The 23,000-nt window shown below is 43.1% G+C and overlaps 1 protein-coding gene across 3 annotated transcripts; it reads right to left on the bottom strand.

Annotated features, from left to right (window-relative positions):
* Positions 1-902: 902 nt before the first annotated feature.
* On the bottom strand, positions 903-19,074 carry Zcchc9 (zinc finger CCHC-type containing 9). 3 transcript variants are annotated; one of them, XM_052743605.1, is made up of 6 exons: positions 11,316-19,074; positions 9,488-9,897; positions 5,262-5,412; positions 5,006-5,098; positions 2,904-2,972; positions 903-1,585 (listed from the first exon to the last, which is right to left on the bottom strand). In XM_052743605.1, exons 2-6 carry the CDS (start codon positions 9,869-9,871, stop codon positions 1,467-1,469), a joined length of 816 nt encoding a protein of 271 aa, XP_052599565.1. In that variant the 5' UTR covers positions 9,872-9,897; positions 11,316-19,074; the 3' UTR covers positions 903-1,466. The 3 variants fall into 3 exon arrangements, with proteins under 3 accessions (XP_052599565.1, XP_052599567.1, XP_052599566.1); XM_052743607.1 differs by lacking the exon at positions 11,316-19,074 and adding an exon at positions 10,807-11,283; XM_052743606.1 differs by lacking the exon at positions 11,316-19,074 and adding an exon at positions 10,819-11,283.
* Positions 19,075-23,000: the final 3,926 nt, after the last annotated feature.

Genomic DNA, 23,000 nt, shown 5'->3' with positions numbered 1-23,000 from the left:
GTGCACTTTTAAAATGCTGCCTTCAGCACCTGTGATTCCTTTTTACTGCCTTCACTCCCTGATGGATTAAACCATTAACCTAAACCGAGGGACCTAAGGAAGGCAAACCGGCCAGCAGTGGCACTGCAGCAGTGAGGACCGTCCAGAAAGCACAGGCTTCCCCGTGCTCCTGGGACGGGGAGGAGTCTGCCTTCACTAGCCCCTCTCCAGCAGCGCGGCTGGCTGGCAATTCCTTTGAAGCACACTCCCTTCCTCCAGCTCTGGGATGCTGAGCACTGTTCTGTCAGCGTGTTTCCTCTCACTGAAAATAAAAGAACAGCTCCCATTAAGACCCGAACTGTTAAGCTGTGCAGACATGAAAACAGAGAAAACGCTCCTTTTCTTATTTGGTAAATATTTAGCTTTTGAGGCATCAGTAACTAATCACAGCTGCTTCCTTCAGTTACAAATGGATTCAATCAGGTAAAATTTCAAACGGAACTCGCAAACCCCCAGTCATTCCATTACACTGCACAATGGCCGTGGCAGGGCTTGTGGAATATATGTATTAAATATGCATGTATTCATCAAATCAGACAAAGAAGCTAATGGGTCTCTGATTAGTGTTCTAACTCTATTATGGTGATCCTTCCATCACACCCTGACTCATCTACAGCACGCGAACACAACGCTGGGACGTCTAATACACGATCTGTCATACCGTCACTCTCCTGAATACTGCACATTATTTTTTTTGGCTAGAATTTCTCTCTTGAAAAACTGAAGGCAAAACAGAGCTGTGAGGCTGGAGTACTCCTTAATTTTAATATTAGTAATTTCCAATTCTTTGTATTAAAACTAAACAGATCCCCATTTATCCCTATGAAGGGGACTCTGAAATGAGAGTGACAAACAATGGCCAGTTCAATATAGACAAACGGCTCATAGATTTTATTCGGTACTAAAATACAGACTTTGTGACAACATATAAATAATGTTCTATTACAATAAATTGACACTCTGAATTAAGAATAACAAAATTCTACTTATTCACAGACTTGAAGCTGTGTGCTTTGTTTAGGGGTGATCAGTTTTGATGAATAGATTTACAGAGGTGACAGTCACTTAGTTACGTCCAAGTTCTGTCTGTTAAATTATGTTCTTAGGCACACGCCTGTAACCTTAGGACCCAGGGCACCGAGGCAGGGCTACTAGTTTGAAGCCAACCTGAGCTACACAGAATCTGTATCAAATACAGACACACACACACACACACACACACACACACACACACACACACACACACACACACAGTGTCCACACACCCCATACTCCTTGATCGACAGAATGCAGGCAATTTGACCCTGCCAAGGTCAGAGTGGTGTCTGTAATACAGGCTTGCCTCCACAGGCACCCAGCTCTGGCCTGTAAAGGCCTACTTTGGAAAGTAACAGTGAGGTGGTGATTAACAACAGTACTGATTCTTATTAAAAATTGACAACTTTGGGTACTTTAGTTTTAGGCTTCTGTGGTTTGGGCACATCCAGAACTTCTTCATAGTCTGCACTCATTCCCTTTGCCCAGCGACCAACTGTGACCACTCGATCTGTAGAGGGATTAAAAAAAAAATCAAGATATAAAACCAACAGTAATCAAATATTTCCACTTAGAGTGCTATCGGTTGGGCAAAGGAACTAGTTTTGACATGCGTAATCACAAGGAGAGAAGCCTCCATCACCGCAGGAAAGTGAGCAATTCTGTAATTGATTGGAACTCTTGATTTCTGAGTACCACAGGCAATTTCTCATCCCAATTAGGGAAATGCAGCAGCTACTTTGCAATGCACAAACTGACGAGAAACCTCCTTCATTCTTTCCCAGAGTTCATCACTGAAGAGTCAATGAATTCCAAGAGCCCGTAAACAGCAAGACTTAGGAGGCATTAGTTTTAAATGCACAAGATTCCACCTGTGAAATTATACAACATCTGCTTGTCAGTTTTGTCATTTGGGAAGTGGCAATCCTCCCAGGAGGGAGAATTCAAATCCCACTTCATCATTTCAATCTCACAGCCTACACCATATAAAGATGATCTCCTTCTAGACAAGATTATAAACAAGAACTCCTGGCTTTCGCATTTAAAAACATTAGCGGAAGAAAGTAAGAATGGGGAGACTCGGTGATGAACCGTGACCAGGAAATGCACCCCAGGGATCCACCTCTCTGTGCCTCCCCAGTGCTGAGATTAAAGCCCACAACCACCACAGCCAGCTTTTAGTCAGTTCTGGGGACCAAACTCAGGTCCACGTGCCATCGGGCCACCTGCCCAGACCTGTTCTGTGTTCATTAACACAAGAACATCCATCTCTATTCTAACCCTGGCTAACTAAGGGAATCATGATCTCTACTTTCTTAGAAGTCTGCTGCATGTAACAGTGAACATTAGAAGTTTTTAATGATCCAGGCTAATATTTCACTAGAGGAAAAAAGCAGTCGGCAGATGCTGCGTTGATAACACATTTTTAATAAGTTTAACAGCTTTACAGTCATTTTAGAACACACAAAGCAAAGCACACGAGGACACTCAGGCTTATGAGTGTTGAAAATTAATTTTGTAGTTGAGTTTTACCTTAGGAATCAATACTTTTTTGGCAAGTAACAAAGTAAGTTCTAGTATAATTAATTCCATTTCTGAGCAAATGCCAAAGCTTGTAAGATGCTTTTCAAAATGGAGTCCTGCAGCTTACCAGCTCTCTTCCCCTGAGAACAGTCCTGAGGTCCAGGGACGCAGGACTGTGCTGACTTGTCACTGTCGTGGGCCAAAGCAGCTGTGTGCAGTCAACAGTGCCTCTACAAGTTAATTACTAATGGAACTCAGCGAGCACAGAGAGAAACACCCTCATAGACGGAGGCCTAGGAGCTCACCTGAATTTTGATTTTCAGGGCAATCTTTCTTAAAATGTTCTACAGAGCCACAGAGTTTACAGCCACCACCTAGAAAAAAAAAAAAAAAAAAAAAACAACAGAGTCATTGAGTATTATATCATGCCGACCCAGGGTTCCTAACACCGGTGAACATTTTCTTGTCTACACATCGCTGATGACTCTAAAGGCAGCTGGAGTCAGGAAGCTGGGTGGGTACTGTTACACCTGCTAAAACTCCTTTGCCACTCCCGAATTTCAGGAGCTGCTTCCCGTACCTGACCTTCAAGAGAGAAGTGGAGAAGAGACACGTGAGACAGAAGTCATCTTTCCAAGAGCTATGGCACAGAAGTCTAGAGATTACTCCTGGAGAGACAGTCAGGGTGTGGAGCCTTCACCTGGAAACAAAACCTGTACAGGGTCACACCTCCCCCCCAACACACAGAATGATGCCCACATTTCTATCAGTTTCTCAGTAAGTCCCGCCCCCCCGCCCCACAAAGGTTAGTAAACACCACTGCTCTACTACATAGGTCAGACGGGTAGTCATTACTTCAGGGAAATCTGGTTCTGTGCCTTCCATCTGCCAATCCTGCTAACCTAAAAACACACCCGTCTGTCTAATTTAAGCAACATTGCAGGATGGCGAGTTACAACACGTGGTTTCCACAACGGGGCTTCACATAACAGTCAGGCCTTCTCATAAACAGGCTTGTGTGAAGAGTCAACTCAGAAAACATCCCCACAGGATACAAACCTGTCTCACATGAGTGGGATATATGCCTCTTGCTTTAAGGGAACAATGAAAACGCTCCAATTTGCTCACCATGCCACGCCATTTTTGCTCACAAGTCAGCTTCCCAGGCCCAAGACCCTTCTTTACGCAACGGTGAGAACAGAAGAGGCCTTTGACTGATGCATTTACTTTAAAACAGATAAAAGCCATAACTGAGCAAATCTAAGACACCACTGATGCGTTTACCTAACTTGTTCTATATTAATAAAAACTCGGGAGTCAGATATTGGGGTAAAAACCTGATGGATCCAAAGAGCAGCAGAGGAACCATCAGCAGATCCCACCTTTCCAGGCTTCCCAGATCAAAATATTTCCCCAGCGAAATCTCCAAGTCCCTCCCTACTACTTCCTGTGCATCTCTCTATCCAGCTCCCTGGGTCCTCCATGCCTCTGTGGTTAATTCCGGTCAGCTAGGGCTGACCCCATCCCTGATTCAAGGTTAACTTTATTAGCAGTCTTGGAGGGTCAGTGTGAACAAACATCACTGATTGTAAGGAGTGTCATTACTTTACACATCTTCCAGAAAGTCAAAAAAGATACCAATCATGTAAGACCCACCGATGGTATGACACAGTTGATTTCAGATATAAAAATGAAAAAAAAAATGCATCTTAGAACCCATGAAATCTAACTTCCTTTTTCCCACTGTTCAGTGATTCCCACTGGACACAAGGACAGTTCCGTGACCTGGCTGGGGACCTGCCGCTGGACAGGTGTGAGACAGACTCCAAGAGCCACACATCTTTCCACTGGACCTAAGGAGGGAGACCTCGAGCCATGACACCGAGATGCCAAGGGTCTATCGGCACCAGCCATTGTATGACAGACAATTTCCTCCTGCAGCCCTCAGACACTAACTGAGACACAGACAAGAAATTACATGAAGCCCCAGGTCACGCCTAAGGAGAGACTTCAGAAACAAATACCACAACAAAACAGAACAGTGTGTACACACTCCAGCAGAATGGCATGCTGGGACGGCACTAACGCACGGCACAGCTTTTCAAATCTTTTACTAATTTGAGATACACTCTCTCCACTTCTGTTGTGCTTAGACACCAACAGATATTTAATATATTCTCACAAGCAATGCTCAATCAAGTAGGATGAAAGATATCCCTTAGCTTTTCCCTGATTTATCAATAAATTAAACTACAGTACACAAATAGCCCAGCACAGAACAGTGCTTGGTAAAGGTACTCAAGGTTTCACCTATTCAAGAATGGATTTAAAAACAGATTTTAAAAAAGGTCAGATCACAGTTCTGAGCGATGCGCACATTTCAGACACAGAGGACAATGGCACTCACCGTCAGCATAGACTCCTTTGGGATTATCAGGGCAGGACCTGGACAGGTGCCCCATTTCTCCACAGACAAAACACTTTGCAAAAGGAAATTCACCTGTAAGAATCAATGTTCCCATTAGTGTACTGAGTATACGACAAGCCGTATCATTCACATTACTTTAAAATGCTGTACACAGAAAATACATCTTTTTTACCAAGTTGTCTATTTAATGGTTACCTTCCCACAGCACCAAACAAGAACCCGAAAGAGAACATACCGAGCGCGGGGTCCACGCTGGCCCTGCATTTGGTGATCTCGTGCTCTGTGGACCCACAGCGGTAACAAATGCCAGTGCCCATGTCCTGACTCTCGAGTGCAGCCGGGCAATCGGCAACTCCGTGGCCAGGTCTTCTACAGTGGAAACACACCTGAGAAAGCAAAACGTGAGCTTCCACGTGGTAAAGCTGCTCTCCTGCCTTCACTCATCCTTTCATCAAAACTATCCTTATTTTGAATTTTAAAGTTTAAAAGAAAAAGCATATATTCTATCTGTAGAAGAAAGTACTTTCCATATCCCCAAATGGTCAGGTGCCATTTTCTATTACAGCACCTTAAGTGCTTCTGATAACTAATCCCATTAATCCATTAGTCTCAGACACAGAGTTACAAATGGCTTTGCAGGAGGCAACTGCTCATAGGAACTGAACAAATATGGAACATACAACTTTTACTAAGGATGCCTGCACCGGAAAACAAAGCGTATGTTTGGGGGAGGGGCCTCTGGAGGAGTCACACAATGGTTATAAAAAAAGGATCACTCAAATTACAACCTGTATTTTTAATTTTCACATAGTTGACTGAAGCTGGGTTCAGTGTCTCCACTATGATTCATATCACAGGATCTGAGCTATCTGAGATGGTCAAGCAGGTGACTGTGTTTGAACGGCTGAGTGGAGCCGGCCAGGAGCCAAGGTTCTTCAGTGCTGGGAGGCACCAAAGCATCATTAAGGTGTGGGTTTTTGAGAGATTATGGCATCCGAGACCCACAATGCTAAGGATAGCACTGAGGACCATTCCACTGCTCTGCCTCACCAGGACAGGTCTAATGTCGCCCCTAAGAATGGAGAGGTCAGGAAATCACTAGAATAGTCGCCTGCTCACATAAATAGAACAGCCGGACAAATCACATGAAAGAAAAACCCTGTCAGAAAGAAAAGGGCACGTCACCATCACCAGCCAAATCCTGTTACAGAAAGTCTCCTAAAAATGGGGACTCTGGCACGGCCAACACAAACAAATTTATGCAACCAACTGTCTCAAAAAATGAGGCTATGATAATCCAGCAATACCTGGTATTGCCTGATTCTGCTTCTTTATAGACAGAAGTCCATCAAAATATGGTGGGGGTTTCCTGAAGTTTCTGATTCCATGAAGCAATGGCCCAAGCTTTGTCCAGCAGGAGTGTGGGACTGGATGAAAGAGAAGTATTAAGTGAAGTCATGGTCTGTTTGGCGAGGCCAGAAGACCCTGATGTCGTGGTAGACTGTACTCCTGTTATAGCCAATAGTTCACAAGAGGAAAAGCAATAGATCTCATCTGATGTGCTGTCTCTACTAAAGTGACTAGCAGAAAGGAAATTTGAAGACTATGCAACAGTGGTTGACATTGGCTCCAAACAGTAGTATGTGGTGGGTCAGAACTGTCATCCAAAACAGAAGTTCTAAATGGCAGAAATATTAAGATGTTAAAAGGACAATTAGGTAAACTATGGGAAGAGGAAATCCATCTCACTTTGTTTCCAGGAAGTGCCACTAACACATGCAGATGCTTGTCCACTACAGTTGCACTGAGAGATTTCATTGACTAAAGAGCATTGGCTTATCCAAAACATCACCCAGACTACACGACTTCCAAAAATAGGTCTCTTCTGAGAACTACGGGCTATGGAAGAAATCTAAACCATTTCAAGTCATTTAGAGGTCAGGTGTGGTGGTGGATGTCTGCAACTCCAGGACATGGGAGGCATGGACAAGAAGTCAACCTATGTCTGAGGCCAGCCTGGTCTACATAGCTAGTTCCAGTCAGCCAGGGCTACATAGCAAGGCCCCATCTCAAAACAAACAAACAAAAACATAATGCCTCTAACAATCTACCTCACATTTAAGTGGAAAATGGCCAAAAGCAGCAGAATGGCATTTAAACCACAAGCCAAAGTAAGACAAGACTTAATCAGGAGCTACAAAAACCACCATCACTAATTTTAATTGTGTTTTATAAAAAAAACAAAAAACCACTTAAATAAAAGCAACTATTTTCTTACATTGAAAACACTTTAAAAGTTCAAACACCATACTAAATAATATTGAAGGTTTTGTCTACACGGGTGGTGTAAACAAAATACTCTAATTGGCATTATGATAACCATTGTCTCTTTGCGGAATTAGGTCTGAAGAGATGTTAAGAGCACTGCTGATCTTCCAGAGGACCCAGGTTCCATTTCCAGCACCCACAAGAGGGGGTTGGAGCTCACAACTGTCTGTATCTTTAGTTCCAGGGGAACCAATGCCCTCTTCTGGCTTCCCAGGCCACCAGGCACATAAGTGGTTCATAGACATACATGTAGGCAATACACCCATAAATATAAAAGTTTATTTGACCCACAGCTGGACATAAGCCGAGAGAGAGTCTAAATTGGAAGTGTCCATCGGGCCCCTGACACTTGGGGAACCCCATGGAAGAGGGGGAAGGAAAGATTGTAGGTGTCAGAGGGGATGGAGGACACCAGGAGAACACGGTCCACTGAATCAACTAAGCAGGGCTTATACAGGCTCACAGAGACTGAAACATGGGGCCTGCATAGGTCTGTGAACATATGTTACAGCTATCAGCTCGGTGTTTTCGTGGGACTCCTAACAGTGGGAGGCGGTGTGTCTCTGACTCTTCTCCTGCTCACGGGACTCTTTTCCTCCTGTGGGGTTGCCTCGTCCAGCCTCAATATGAGGGCTTTGCCTTGTTTTATTGTATCTTTTGGTTGCTGTCTCTTGAAGGCCTGCTCTTTTCTGAAGGGAAATGGAGGGGGAGTGGAACTGGGGGAGAAGGAAGGGGAAGGGGAGTTGGGAGGAGTGGACAGAGGGAAAACTGATCAGGATGTATTGTATGAGAGAAGACTCTATTTTCAGTCATCATCATCATCATCATCATCATCAGATTAAATCAGGGGTTTACACTCTGGTAGAATGTTTACACTTTTTAATTCCAGCACTCGGGTGGCAGAGGTAGGCAGATCCCTGTCACTTCATGGCCAGTGGATCTACAGAGCCAGATCCAGGCCAGCCAAGGCTGCAGTGACACCCTTTCTCAAAAAAGAAAACAAAAACAAAAAAACAAACATAAGGTAGGTAAGATAAATGAAACGTACTTTCAAAAAAATGTCTTTTAGGGCTGGAGAGACAGCTCAGTCAGTAAAGCGCTTGCCACACATGCGTGACAACCTGAATTCAAGCCTCAGACACCATGTAAAAAAAAGTCAAGTGTGGCAAAGCACGCTTAGAATTCCACTACTGGAGAGGCGAGTGGCCTGTTGGCCAGCCTGTAGAGTTTAACTAGAAAGTTCCAGGACAGTGAGAGCTAGCAAAAGATCCTGTCTCAAAAACAAGGTGGATGATGCCTGAGGAGTGACGCCTGAAGTTGTCTTCTGGCTTCCACACACATGCACTTGCTCGCTTACACACATGCACCACACACTAATGGCTTCTGGCTAGACATGGTGTCCTAAACCTGTACCTCCAGCCACCCACATACCAACCACATACAAACACGAGCATGAGCACAAATGTACACACACAGACATGGCTTTTGGCTAGGCACAGTGGCATACGACTGTATTCCATTCTCAGCAGGAGGACTGCTATGAGCTTGGAAGCCACAAGTGCTGGCTGTGAAGTCAAGGGGCCTGGCCTCCACCAACCCGAGGAGGATTGGTGCCTCAGCGTCTGAAACCTATCATTGCCACACACAAGTCTTGGAGATTCCTTAACTTTCATGTAGAGAGGATTACATGGACCCAACCTCTTTCTCATGAATGGATATTTTATGGATAAGAGGAGAAGAATGGCCATTCCTTCCAAGTAACGGGAACCATCTTTAACTATCGAGCAGTTTTTTTCAACAGCTATTTGAAAAGGTGTTACCAGAAGACAGCGGCAGGACAAACATAGCCTTTGAATTCAGTTTGAATCTCACCTCCAGCACTGACCAAGTGGCTCTCACTTAACCTGGACAGACCTCTGTGTTTCCTGCCTGTACTATGGGAATACGGCCATCTGTGTAGCGTGGTTACGACAACTAACCAGTGTATTAAGTGTGTGTGTGTGTGCACAGGCTAAAAAGCACAAGCCTTAAAAAGATGCACTAGGACCCTGTTAAAATATGTATGGTGTGAGCAGACGGACGAGTTTCTAGTTACACGAAGACGTAAACGACACACAGACACAGTGACCTCACCATTGCGTTTTTCTTCGCTGCTTGTCTTTTTAACCGTCTTTCCTCCCGCCGACTGTCTTTCTTTAAGGCCACCGCGATTTCTTCCCGTACTTCCTGGCTGTCTGTCGCGATCAACTCTCCATGGCGAAGCATCTGCGAGTTCTGTTTTAGGTATTCCATGAATCCATTCACATCTTCATTTAAGTACTCTTTTTTCTTTTTGTTCTTTTTATGTTTTCCTTGAGGCGCATCATTTTTAAGGGACAGCCTACTGATCTGACGCTGTTTATGCTTTGGGAGGTTGTGGTCTGGGCTCTCTGAAGACCCCTTCTTCATGTCCTCCCATGATGTCGCAGACAAGGGTCTCTTATTATTCGAGGTAGTCACTCTAGCCCATCTGGTCATGATTTCAGCAAAGGTACTTTACCAATCTGCAAGATAAGAACAAGTAATATTCAATTAATTAAAAGCTGAAGATATACAGACAGGTCATTATTATCAAAAATACTCCTATCTCAAACTTTAAATCATTAAAACTCTTTACTTAGTTATCTGCATCAACACATGGTATGCTGCAAAGACATTTCTCTAAAATAATTTTGGTATTGATCAGAGAAGTTCCATTCCAGTTGAAGAAAAAGGCATATACATTTGCTTAAAACTAGAAAGTAACAAGTTTTGACGTGATTTTTAAATTAGAAATCACATGTAAATACTGTGAACGGTCTTCTCAAATCCTGCAGTTTTCCTGGCTGTTTCTTTTCCTACCTTTAAATCCCAAGCTACTTTCTCCCAAACTGCTTGCTCAGTTTGCCATTTCTATGAGACAAATTGCGAAGTCTTGTCCTTTAAGTTGATCTTTATAGTTCTTCCCGAGAGATTTATAAATTAAGGCAGTATATAAAGTGTTTGCAGTCACATGATAGTCTTATTAATGAGGGTGATTGCCACGGGTAGTCCAATGGTATTAGGTCATTTTCAATTATCCCATTTTAATGATTCAAATTGTAAAACAAACTTCATACCAAGAAGTCTTGTTTGCATACCCTTAAGAAACATGTTCAGCCGGGCGGTGGTGGCGCACGCCTTTAGTCCCAGCACTCGGGAGGCAGAGTCAGACGGATCTCTGTGAGTTCGAGGCCAGCCTGGTCTCCAAAGCGAGTTCCAGGAAAGGCGCAAAACTACACAGAGAAACCCTGTCAAGAAAAACCAAAAAAAAAAGAAATATGTTCGAGTAGTCATAAGTAGGTTTCATTTAGAGTATCTATGTGCACGTTTTTTAAAGTAGTTTATTTTTTAAGACTAATTATTTGGTGCCAACATAAAACTAAATAGTTTACTTTGCATGCTACCTAGCAATTCCGAGAACGTTTCTTTTTCCTCTTCAGTAAACGAGAACATCAGACACAAAGAACGGGAGTTGCCACTCCTAGGGCAGCATCCTGTGTACTGGGCAGATTAAGCCTTGGCGCCCGCAGTCTGCAGCCTGCCTTCGGGGCGGGTGAGTGACGCTGCACGTCACTTTACAGCGCACTGCTCCCCGGGGACTGTCACCTGGAGGGCGGATCCTCCTCCTGGCACCCCGGATGGGAGGCTCGGGGTGTCGGGAGGGTGACCCGGAACTGCTGGACAAGCCAGACGCTCCCACACCGGCGGCTGCACTTTTCCCCTCCGCCCCCAGCAGCGCGTCCCGCGGGCACTCTCGGCCTGATCCCAAAAGCCGAGCTGGGCGATCGGCCCGGCCCCCGGTCTCTGTCCTCGCGCCTCCCGCACGAGTCCGGCTCCAGCCGGCCCGAGGCGGCACGGAGGCTCGCACACCCCAACCGGCGGTGCCCGCCTAGCCCCTTACCCCGTGTGAGTCCTCCAGAGCAGCTGAGACAGCAAGCCAGAGAAGCCCGGCCCCGGACGTGGGCGCGGCCGTGGAGACCGGAAGTACACCTTCCCCGACGCGTCACTTCCGGCGGGCCCGGGCTGGGTAGTAGAGAGGCTCGTATGTGGGTGCTCCGCTCGGGAAGGTGGCTGGTGTAAGTTGGTGGGTTGTGTGGTGTTGGCAGGGCGCTGCACTGGCCTCGCGGGGCACGCAGGTGGGCGCTCAGTCTGTGCTGTCCGGGAATGTGCAGTGTAGCGGGAGAGACAGACGAAAGGACTGCCGGGAGGAAGGTCTGCTTTAAAATGTCCTTTGCACTGGACTTGGAAAATTCAAAACGCAGTGAAATTGGCTGCGGGAGGGAGCCAAGGGCATTGCAGGGCTAAGCTCGGCGAAGGTTATCGGTGCAGCAGGAGTGTCACTGGGGTACAGGTCTGAATTAGACCTTTGGAGCACCCGTGGGTTCTGAGTGGTACTTCGTGGTTGCCCTGCCTGGATCAGAGTTCCCTTTTCAAGAAAAGTCTAGTCCTCCGTCCTGTTAGTCCCCCCAGGAAAGCACCTCCAGCCACTTGTGCTCAGTGAGATGGCATTGTCTATCCATTTAGTTCGCCATCCTCAGGCTTTATCCATTTGCCTCTTAAATATTTCTCCACCTCTCTGTCCCTCGGCTCTTCTTTTTACTCTCCGACTTCCTCTTCCCCTTTCTCAGCTTTCACTGTGTTGGCCCAAATTACTGCCGCCCATCTGGGCAGACGTTTTTTGCCCTCTGCCTAAGTTATTTCCCACAAGTGAACTTTTGAAAACGTAAATTAGAGTGCCAAATCAAATTGGTGCCTTCCTGCTTACAGCCTTCCATCTTCTCACTGTTGGGATGATATTCAAACTCTTGAGCACGTGTTAAGTCCCTGCCAACTTCACTAGTCTGACCTTCGTACAATGGCTGTCCTTTTTGAGCTCTCTGCAGAGGCCCTCCCCCATTTTCTTACGTGGCTGCTGTACTTGTTTTGCATCAGGATTTACACATGCCATCCTGTTTGCGTAATACTCCAGTTTTTCAATTACGTTCTCTTTCAAGACTTGCAAGATTTTATTCTTGTCTAAGCCTCCCAAACGTCTTCTCACACTAGACTGTATGACAGGCTGTACTTTTTGATGGCACTTTTCACAATGACTTGTGTGTTTTATTGTATCCTGATTCCCCCCCACACATAATTTATTCTTGTTCCTTACTATATTTGTTACTAAAATGGGCTCAGTTTTTCCTTAAGAGGAAAAATCAATGTTGTAAAAATATTGGGATTTGGTATGGTAAATGCCACAAATATACTAGAAAGTTTTAAAATACAAAAGCCACCCCCTAGCTGTTGTGAAGCGAGCTGCTTAAAAGATGTGTGATAACTCTCCTCCTACCTTTCTGACTTCAGCCAGTTGGCTCCAGCCTACTGATGTTTCAACTCAGTGTGAAGTTTTACTTTTTGTGGGTGCCTAGCCTTGAACATAATGTATACCACTAGATGGCGCAGTCGATGAAAACGTGCCCTTTTAATGCTGAATTTACTTGCAGATCGGATTTCTGGAGGTGAGGGGACATCTCTATTTTGATGAAGATTAGTAGTTGAGTAAGCAGGTCATAGACTAAATCCTTTGGGGTTCATGAGGAAGCATTAGTGTTCCTACTAGTAATAGTTTCTATTTACTGAGTATCTTATAGGTGCCTGGTGCTACATGAGATAGATACACTATGTCCCTGACCTAACTAACCTCCCCAGTACCCTGAGAGGTAGCTATTGCTTTCTCCATTTAACAACAAGGAAAGTCACTTAGTCAAGGTCACACTGCCAGTAAGAAACAGAATGAAACTTTGAACCAAAACCTCAGGCTGTAGTTGTGTGCTGTACTATTTTAAATACTACAGAGCATTGCTTACTTAAACTCATTTTAAATATGCTTTACTGAGTTATTCATGCTGATGTAAGACTTAAGGGATGTATTTACTTATAATTCAAGAGATTATCTTTTTATTTAATTTATTGGTATAAATACATTATTTCATCACAAAATATTAGGAAAACATTAAGTGAGGAGCCAAAGGTTTCATTATCAAGAGGCACACTTCATTTTTCATATTGTAAAACATCTTTATTAGGTTCTCTAGAGGAACAGAACTGATAGAATGAATATACATATATATGATAATGAGATGTTTGAGAATTACTTTGTATGTTTACAAACACATACACACAGAATGTATTAGAATGACTTATAGGATATGGTCCAGCTAATCCAACAATGACTGTCTACCAAAGGAAGGTCCACAGTCTGGATGTCCCAGATGATCATTAGTATACCCTGGAATCCTGAAGGAGTAGGCTCCAATGCCAGTGAAAGAATGGACTTGCCATCGAGCAGCCAGGCAAAGAGAGCAAGCTTCCTTCTTTCCTGTCCTTTATACAAACTGCCAGCAGAAAGGTGTGGCCCTTCCCACCTCAAAAGATCTGGATTAAAGATGTATCTTCCCACCTTAAAAATCCAGATTAAAAGTGGGTCTTCCCACTTAATATGATTTAATTTAAAAAAATCCTTCACAATTGTACCCAATCACTTAGTTAATTTCAGATGTAGTCAAGTTGACAACCAAGAATAGTCAGCATGACATCTTAAAAAGGATACATGATAAGAAGTAACATGCAAAGTATGTAACATATGAAGTATATAAACATACAAAACAATTGTAAAACATCTCTTTTTAAATATTACCCAGTTTAAGAAACTGGCCACTGCCACATACTCTTCATTATATTAATGTAATTTTTAGCATGGACAATATATGTTTATATGTCAAACAAAAGGAGTTTATATGATGATAGAAACTTTACAAAACATTTCTCATCCTGATGATACCTGTAAACCCAGACACTGTAAAAGCTACTGTGAGAGTGAGTCAGAAAAAAATATAAATAGTTGTAGAGGGGAGTCAGAACATAAAGAAGTACATGACTGAATGTCCCCTTTAATACTTGTTTGGGGAAGGGACATTTGCATCAGGAGTGGACTGCACTCCTAGGTGGCAGAGCAGGAGTGGCCAAACCCATAATAGAGTCTGATTCACCACTGTGCAGTCTAAAATCCAGCCAAAGCAGCATCCAACAGCCACACCTGGGCAAATTGTAGAAGGCGGGAACTATGTACGGAAAGGAGTCCTGCTGCTGTGTGCGAACCCACGTGGGACTCCAGGACTAGCCCCCAAAACACCATGCGCATGACAAACTCAGAATCTTAAAAAATGAACTGAGATTGGAATTGCTACCCACAAAATGTGAGATGAAGTTGACAGTACAAATCTAAACACATCGTTGTTGGTTTATTTGGTTTTTTTTTTTTCTCTAAGAATAAAACAGAACTTGAAGTATGTACAAAATAACATCCATCATTTCCAGGATAAAATCTAAAATAATTTGATAAATAAAGATCTAGAAAATTATAAAACATTACAAGAAACAAACAACACCCCACTAAAAGAAATGCCACCTTCATTATCCAGGTCTCTAGAGGGATAGGCCCAAAAGAAAGAGAAAAACTATATGGGGAATTCTTTGTGTTGGGAAACCACAGAGCCTGGTAGTAGTCGAGCCAAATAGTTGTTCATTCCAAGAAGCCAGAAGCCTCATAATGGCAGTGACTTGAGCAATGATGGGCATAGTCCAACGCTGAAGTCTAGAAGCTTCCCAGAGACTCACAGCTGTGAGTCTGCATGGAAGGGGTGAAGAAGGAGGAGTCTGCATCCATGGTGATAACAGCAGTGATGCATTCAGTCAAGAAGGGGGAGCAAGCAAAGCTAACCAGCTTTCCCCCACTTTCTTCATCTGTACTCCCAGCCTATTGAGTGGTGCTCCCCACATTCGGAGTGGGTCTTTTCCCCTCAGGTGTTCCCCCACCTTTGGTCCTGTCTGGGAATACCCTCATAGATCCAACTGGAAGTGTGTTTTATTAACCCCTCAGCATCTCTTAACTCAGTCCAAAAAAACAAGATTAACCATCACAGCTCTAAAATGACCTCGATGCTGGAATTATCAGACCAGGTCTTTAAATAACAGTTTACATCTATGCTCAAGGAACTAAATAAACGGTATAAATGATTTAAGCAAAAGTTTTATTTTTTGAAAAAAATACTGTGAATGGATCGTAAGATGGTCAGTCTCAGTATAGAGATTTTTATGTAAGTTCCAGGGATGGAAACTCAGGTCCTAATGCCATCTTCCCAGCCCTATTCTTGGGTCTAAAAGAACCAAGGGCTCAATGTGTGGCTGAGTTGTGGAGCACTTGCCCAGCATGCACAATCCTTCCTGTATTTGATCCCAAAACCCAGAGAAGAATATGCATTCCCATTTTGGTAGATACTGATTCTTTAGAGCTTGTGCCAATTTCCTCACTCAGAATCAATGCATGAGAGCAGCAGGTTCTCATCCTTCCCCGAAGAGTATACTGACAAACTTGGGTTGTTGCCAAGCAGCCATAGGTGAACGTGACCTATGGAGGTATGGAGTTTCAGTTTATTTATTATGAGAGAGTTTGAACTTGTTAATAGTCTTTTGTACTTCTTTCTCTATAAACCGGCCACTTACATTACTTGCCAGTTTCTCTTTTCATCCCCCCCCCCTTTAAATTAATCTTCGGTTAGCATATCAAGTTATGGGTTTCATTGCAGCATTTTCATACACACTGTTAGTCAGATGCTACTTTTGGATAGCCTATTAGGAAAAAAAAAGGTAATACAAGACACTTTAGAACTTAACATAGAATCTGCCTGGCTAGACTATGAGCATGCAGAACTAAAGCATAAAAAACAAAATGACCCCCAGATGGGAGTGGATCCTCTATGTCTTGCATTTACTATTTAGGCATTATTTGTGACCCATGATTGCTATATACCTGGCATTACATTTTTATTGAATGAATATGATGATTAATAAAACAAGAAGAAAAGTGTTTCCACATTTGATAAAAAATGAATACTAAATCAGAATGTGCTAAACCAGTTGACTAATATAGTTAAAACAGCAATGACTACAAAATGGGGAAGCACTTCCCCATATTAAGTAGCCCACTCTGATACAGCAATTCTCCTAGTTTGGGCTCATAAAGCTGGTAACTGACTTTCACCTTGCCTTTGGTGGTACCCAACACAGGTCATTGATGTCTCTTGATGGGCTCATTACTAACTGGAGTTTGTGCCACTGGAGTGCACCATATGTGACATAATTTGACACTATTAGTGGTTGGTGAGTTCAACTTCAGCAGTTTACATGGAAGGGATTGAGCATGGTGGTATAATACCAGCACATGTAAGATGGGGGCCAGCCTAGGTGACAGTCTCTCTCCCCCCTCCTCGTCTCTCTCTCTCTCTCTCTCTCTCTCTCTCTCTCTCTCTCTCTCTCTCTCTCTCACACACACACACACACACACACACTCACACACACACAATGCTCAAACAAAAATTACTGGAAGATCAGAGCATGAATAGAGGAAGTTTATGCACCAAATGCATATTTCAGATTTTCTTCAAAACAAAACATAAGTTTAGGGCTGAAGAGGTGGCTTAATTAATAAAATTACTGGCCACATAAGCCTAAGGACATTAATTTGGATCCCAAGAATCCATGTAGAAGGCCAAGTGTGGTGGTGGGCTGCTATAATCCCAGTGCCAAGGAGGCAGGCAGATTTCTGAGTTTTCTGGACAACCAGCCCTTCTCAGCTAGTGAGCTCCAAGTTCAGCAAGAAAGCCTGTTTTAGAGTATTAAGAAAGATCAACTGATAAGGACACCCAATGCAAGCCTCTGGTAATATGCTTTAGCCATACTTTAATGTTTTTTTTTTTACATGCTTCTTCTGGGGGAATGTATAAGAATCATGTATTTACACAAATAATAAAAGGGCTGAGAAAGAAGTAAGAGGAACATCACCCTTTACAATAGCCACAAATAATATATAATACCTTGGGATAACACTAACTAAACAAGTGAAGGACCTTTTTGATAAGAACTTTAAATCTCTAAAGAAAGAAATTGAAGAAGATATCAGAAAATGGAAGAATCTCCCATGCTCATGGATAGGTAGGATTAACATAGTAAAAATGGCAATCTTACCAAAAGCAATCTACAGATTCAATGCAATCCCCATCAAAGTCCCAACACACACAGACTTGGAAAGAAAAATACTCAACTTCATATGGAAAAACAAAAGACCCAGGATAGCTAAAAGAATCCTGAATGATAAAACAACCTCTGGAGGCATCACCATGCCTGACCTCAAGCTCTACTATAGAGCTATAGTAACAAAAACACCTTGGTACTGGTATAAAAACCGACATATGGACCAATGGAATCGAATTGAAGACCCTGACATTAATCCATGCACATATGAACACCTGATTTTTGACAAAGAAGCCAAAACTATACAATGGAAAAAATAAAGTATCTTCAACAAATGGTGCTGGCATAACTGGATGTCAATATGTAAAAGATTACAAATAGATCCATATCTGTCACCATGCACAAAACTCAAGTCCAAGTGGATCAAAGACTTCAACATAAATCCAGTTACACTAAACTTAATAGAAGAGAAAGTAGGAAGTACTCTTGAACATATTGGCACCGGAGACCACTTCCTAAATATAACACCAACAGCACAGACCCTGAGCACAACAATTAATAAATGGGACCTCTTGAAACTCAGAAGCTTTTGCGGGGCAAAAGACACAGTCAATAAGACAAAAAGACAGCCTACAGAACAGGAAAAGATCTTCACCAACCCCACATCTGACAGAGGATTGATCTCCACAATATATAAAGAACTCAAGAAACTAGACATCAAAATACTAAACAATCCAATTAAAAAATGAGCTAAAGACCTAAACAGAGAATTCACAAAACAAGAATCACAAATGACTGAAAGACATTTAAAGAAATGCTCAACATCCTTAATCATCAGAGAAATGCAAATCAAAACGACTCTGAGATACCACCTTACACCTGTCAGAATGGCTATGATCAAAAACACTAATGACAGTCTATGTTGGAGAGGATGTGGAGCAAAGGGAACACTCCTCCACTGTTGGTGGGAATGCAAGCTTGTACAACCACTGTGAAAATCAGTATGGCAGTTTGTCAGAAAATTAGGAATCAAACTACCTCAAGACCCAGCCATACCACTCTTGGGCATATACCCAAGGAACGCTGATTCATACCACAAAGATATATGCTCAACTATGTTCATAGCAGCACTATTTGTAATAGTCAGAACCTGGAAACAACCTAGATGCCCGTCAACTGATGAATGGATTAAGAAAATGTGGTACATATACACAATGGAGTACTACTCAGCAGAGAAAAACAATGAAAGCATGAAATTTGCAGGCAAATGGATGAAATTAGAAAAAGTCATCCTGAGTGAGGTAACCCAAACCCAGAAGGACAAACATGGTATGTACTCACTCATAAGTGGATTCTAGATATAAAATAAAGAACAATCAGACTACAACCCACAGAACCATGGAGACTATATATATATATAGCATGGGGGACCCTAGGACGACTGTGGCTTATAATAAGTTTTGGTTTTACTCAATTACTGAGCAATCCTCAATGAAACATTTCACAATTAAGATGGGAATATATACTGTATCAAGCTGGTAATAGAAAAGTGTATAAATTGATTAATTTGAAAAAGTGAAAAATGAAAAAAAATAAAAAATAAAAGAAAAATTTGAACTGTTTAAAAAGGAGCCAAACATATTTTGCTGGAGTAAAAAAAAAGGGGGGGGGACTGGGGACTCATCATTCCTCTCCACATTCTATTCTTTCCCTCGTTTTATATATTTTAAATTTTTTATCAGTGGATTCTGCTGGAGTATCCACTGCAGATAAGCACTGGAGGTCTCCTGTTGCAAATCACCCTCTGGAGCGATGGAAGGATCTTTCTACTAGCACTTGGAGGAGACCCAATCTGGTGTTGGTGTGGGCCCAGGGTTCTGTTTATGTCTTTCCTCAGGACAATGAGATTCCTCTTTGGATTCCCTAGTGCTGTGTGTGCCCTGTGGCTGCTGCTGAAACCCAACATGACAGAGACCTATTGGGTCCTAATGAAAAACTCTCCCCTTCTGAAGCCAATGGGAATTGAGAGCCCAATATGGCCAGCTTTGGCAAGCATTAACGTAAGCCTAGGAACTGTAGCCATGCTTTTGGATTCCCCAGAAGAGCTGCCAGCCTAAGTCGTGCTGGGATCAAGAAAAATGGGCCTTGGCAGTTCGTGTTCCTGGAGTTGTATCCATGCCAGTGGATGTCCACACACTCCAGAAGAGAATTTGACATTGCTGCTGCCGTTGTTGCTGTTATAGCAGTGGCGGACACCACTGCTACTGTTTCTGGGATTACCATTTCATAATTGCTTACTACAGCTAGCACAGTGGAGAGAGACCCTGACAGCAAAAGTAGCTACCACAGTTAGTTAATCTTTCATTCTATTGGGCATGATAAATTTAATTCAATAGTTATATACATTTCGATTGGCTTTGAAAATTATAAATTTATAAACTCAATTTCCATTTGCTTTTGAGATACCATCTTACAAGGACTCCAATTTGCAGTAAGGCTCGTTAAGGAAGGGAATGGCTCAGTTGCCTTTAGCCTACTGGCTATGGGTGGATAGGACCTCTTTTGGTCTTTTCTGTGTCGAACACACAGATTGCAAGCCCAGTGCCACTTTGGCAGCAGTTAACTCTGCAGCTCACACATGATTGAGCCTGTATGATAATGAGTATTCAGAGATGGGTAATACCTGGGGGGCGCTCACCAACCTAAGACAGAGCGCCTGTGTGGCCTGGGCAGGCGTCTCCATGACGGGTAAGGTGACCTGCTGATGTCCCACGCAACCTAAGTCAGAAGCTCATTTTTTTAGTAAAAGGGGGACCTGTAGGGCCCTGGCCCCTGTTTTGGGTAACTGTTGTCTTGCTTGCTGACCTTGACCTTGATATCCTCCCTCTGCTGATTCCCTGCCGGGTTCCACCCTCCTGAATGCTTAAGGGAAGTTCCTTGTCTGTGTATCTTGCATAATGGGCATTAACAACTTAGATGCAAGATTGTAAAACATTGGTAGCAAACTTCTGCCCTCCAGGGTTCTCCCATTGTGCTGTAAGCCTGTATTTAAGACCTCTTCCCTCCTTCAATAAACAGCATTCGGCATTAAAAAAAAAATCATGTATTACCCCAAATACCGAAGGAGCAGGCAGACTTAAAGATTCTGTTGAGTCTAGCTGGAGAAGTAAGTGGGCTTATTAAGATTACTTACAGGAGCATGAGTGATTCACAAACAGCTGTAACACCCAAAGTCCCCCAAAGCAGTTTTCTACAGTTTACATCCTTCAATGTCAGAGAGACACAGAGACACACAGAGAAACAGAAACTGAGAACGAGAGTGAACAGAAAAGAGAGGGAGAGAGAATGAAAAATAGGGGACTGACTCTGGTGTTAGACTTTCCCATGCCCTACAGAAGAGACGCATTCTAGAGTTCTCTCTGTGCCCAGGTAGTCATGCATCCAGTGAGGGCACAGGGGAGGGCAGTAATTGTTTATTTACTGGTTCAGTGGTCCTTGGAATTCTGCCTCCCCAGTTTTGCTGCTACAATTTTTATGTTTGTGAGCACTAGCTGATCCCTGTGTTATGTTTTGTGGTTGTACTGAGTGGAAGGCAGAGTAGACTGGTTTGCTTATTCCATCGTATGTGGAATTAGATCCAGCCCCACTAGCATTTTATACACCCATTCCTGTCCAAATCCTCTCTGAGTGACAGGTGCTTGGTCAGCCTTGTGAAAAGGACCGGGAAGTACCACAGGACCAGGAGTCTTCAAGGCCCTGACTCGAGGCACTGACTTTCTCAGGGAGCAGCTTCAAGGCAGCCAGGTTTGCTCAAGGGTCATGTGGAATACAGACGGGTATTGACCATGGAGAGGAAATCTGGAAGCAGATTTTTCAAGTTGAAGTGTTCACATTTTATCGCTTAGGGTTTAAGTACTTTAGTATTGGTTACTTTCAAGTCCCTGAGAGGACTTTGTTTGGTTTTTATTTCAGACCGTTGTGTCAGGAAAGCATCATGAACAGCTCAGTCTGTGGCAGGAGTGCCTGGCAGAAAGCTGAGTGAGAGCAGATGGGAAACAGGAAAGTGAGAAGAGCCCTGGGCTGGGTGCAAACTTCAAAAGTGGGCCCCAGCTAGGTCCCACCTCTCTAATATTCCACAGACTCCTCAAATAGCACTGCCAGGCCTGTGGGGGGTGTTTCAGATTCAAAGCATGGCAGGATTGTAAAACTGTGGGCTGTCATTCTAGATTTTATGGTAGACCACATAAAACTGAAAAGAAGGTTTCCTATGAAATGAAAAAGAGCCTAATTTGGTGATCAGCTTCTCTGGACATTAAAGAAAGAAACAATGTACAGAAAAATAGAGCAGCAGGAGATGAAACGAGTTACCAGCTCCTTTGTTTGAAGCAGAAGGGAGATGTGGGCCAGTGGTGCTGTACCGGCCTCTCTCTTATTTTCTTATTTATTTGTTTGTTTGTTTGTTTTGGTTTTTCAAGACAGGGTTTCTCTGTGTAATAGCACTGGTTGTCTTGGAACTCACTTTGTAGACCAGGCTGGCCTCAAACTCACAGAGATCTGCCTGAGCGACCACTTTCTTAAAAATCTGCCAATGTTTTTTAAAGCTGTTTTAGAATCCTTGCAGTAAGGCTTGTAGATAATACAATTATGAGTTTCTTCATAGACCATTTTATAAACATTAATCAATGAGTATGTGTTAAATTTAGAATCATTTTAAAGAGTCTTAAGCCATGGTGCTCTGACACAGAACACGAGAATTTGCGATAAAACACATACATAAACCTATATACTTTTACTAGCCTGTCTCCCTGTTTCACAGATCCATAAATCTCAGAAAAGTGAGACTCTAAGACACAATGCTAGAGTCAGAATTTTATGACCTGACTTGCACCACATGGTCCTTATTTTCACCTGCATTGTTTGGTCTTCTTCCTCACTAACAAAAGTCTTAAACATCGCTTCTGAATTTCAGAAGTGGGGGACAGGGTATCTGAAGTGTCTGCAATGAAAAACCTGTTAGTGGGAGCTGTTTAAAGTTGCTAAGCGGCAAATGGGAGTGGGTTGCAGTTGTGCTCCCCCAGAAGATGTCTAAACCTTTTTCATATCCTTTGCTTCAAAATGACAACTAATAGGATCAGAGCGCTAATTGCAAAAAGGATGAGTTCTGACTGTGCTCTCAGCCCCTTCTGGTCTCTCTCAGACTCAAGTCCCTAATCACAGTCTGTAGAAGTTAGCATGTCAAGTGCTCCAAAGGAGTGCTTACACCTCCATTTCAAGGAAGCAGCGAGATTGGCAAGCTTTCTTGCATTATCTGAAGTGAGTACTTCCCCTTTTCCGGTGTCTAAGGAAATGATACTGGTATGAGCTATCCACTCACAGGGAATAATGGGATTCCATCAAGAAAAGGCACTTTTGATGTCTACTGTTTTCCAGCACCTTGTTAGTCTGTGAAGACGAGACGACAGAGTCCTTGACTCTTAAGCAGCCGGCAGCCTGGGAAGGTAAGCTATGCAGACTCACA

Source organism: Peromyscus californicus, unplaced genomic scaffold (genome assembly GCF_007827085.1).
Source record: "Peromyscus californicus insignis strain IS unplaced genomic scaffold, ASM782708v3 Scaffold_18__1_contigs__length_77618521, whole genome shotgun sequence".
Lineage (NCBI taxonomy): Eukaryota > Metazoa > Chordata > Mammalia > Rodentia > Cricetidae > Peromyscus > Peromyscus californicus.
This window is presented reverse-complemented; position numbering and strand designations above follow the sequence as displayed.

Excerpts from the sequence above, each read along its gene's own strand:
- Zcchc9 (XM_052743605.1), bottom strand. The coding sequence starts at position 9,871 with ATGACCAGATGGGCTAGAGTGACTACCTCGAATAATAAGAGACCCTTG. Across the intron at positions 5,099-5,261 it reads CAGCGTGGACCCCGCGCTCG|GTGAATTTCCTTTTGCAAAG; the intron begins GTATGTTCTCTT and ends TGATTCTTACAG. Across the intron at positions 2,973-5,005 it reads CAAAGGAGTCTATGCTGACG|GTGGTGGCTGTAAACTCTGT; the intron begins GTGAGTGCCATT and ends TTTTTTTTCTAG.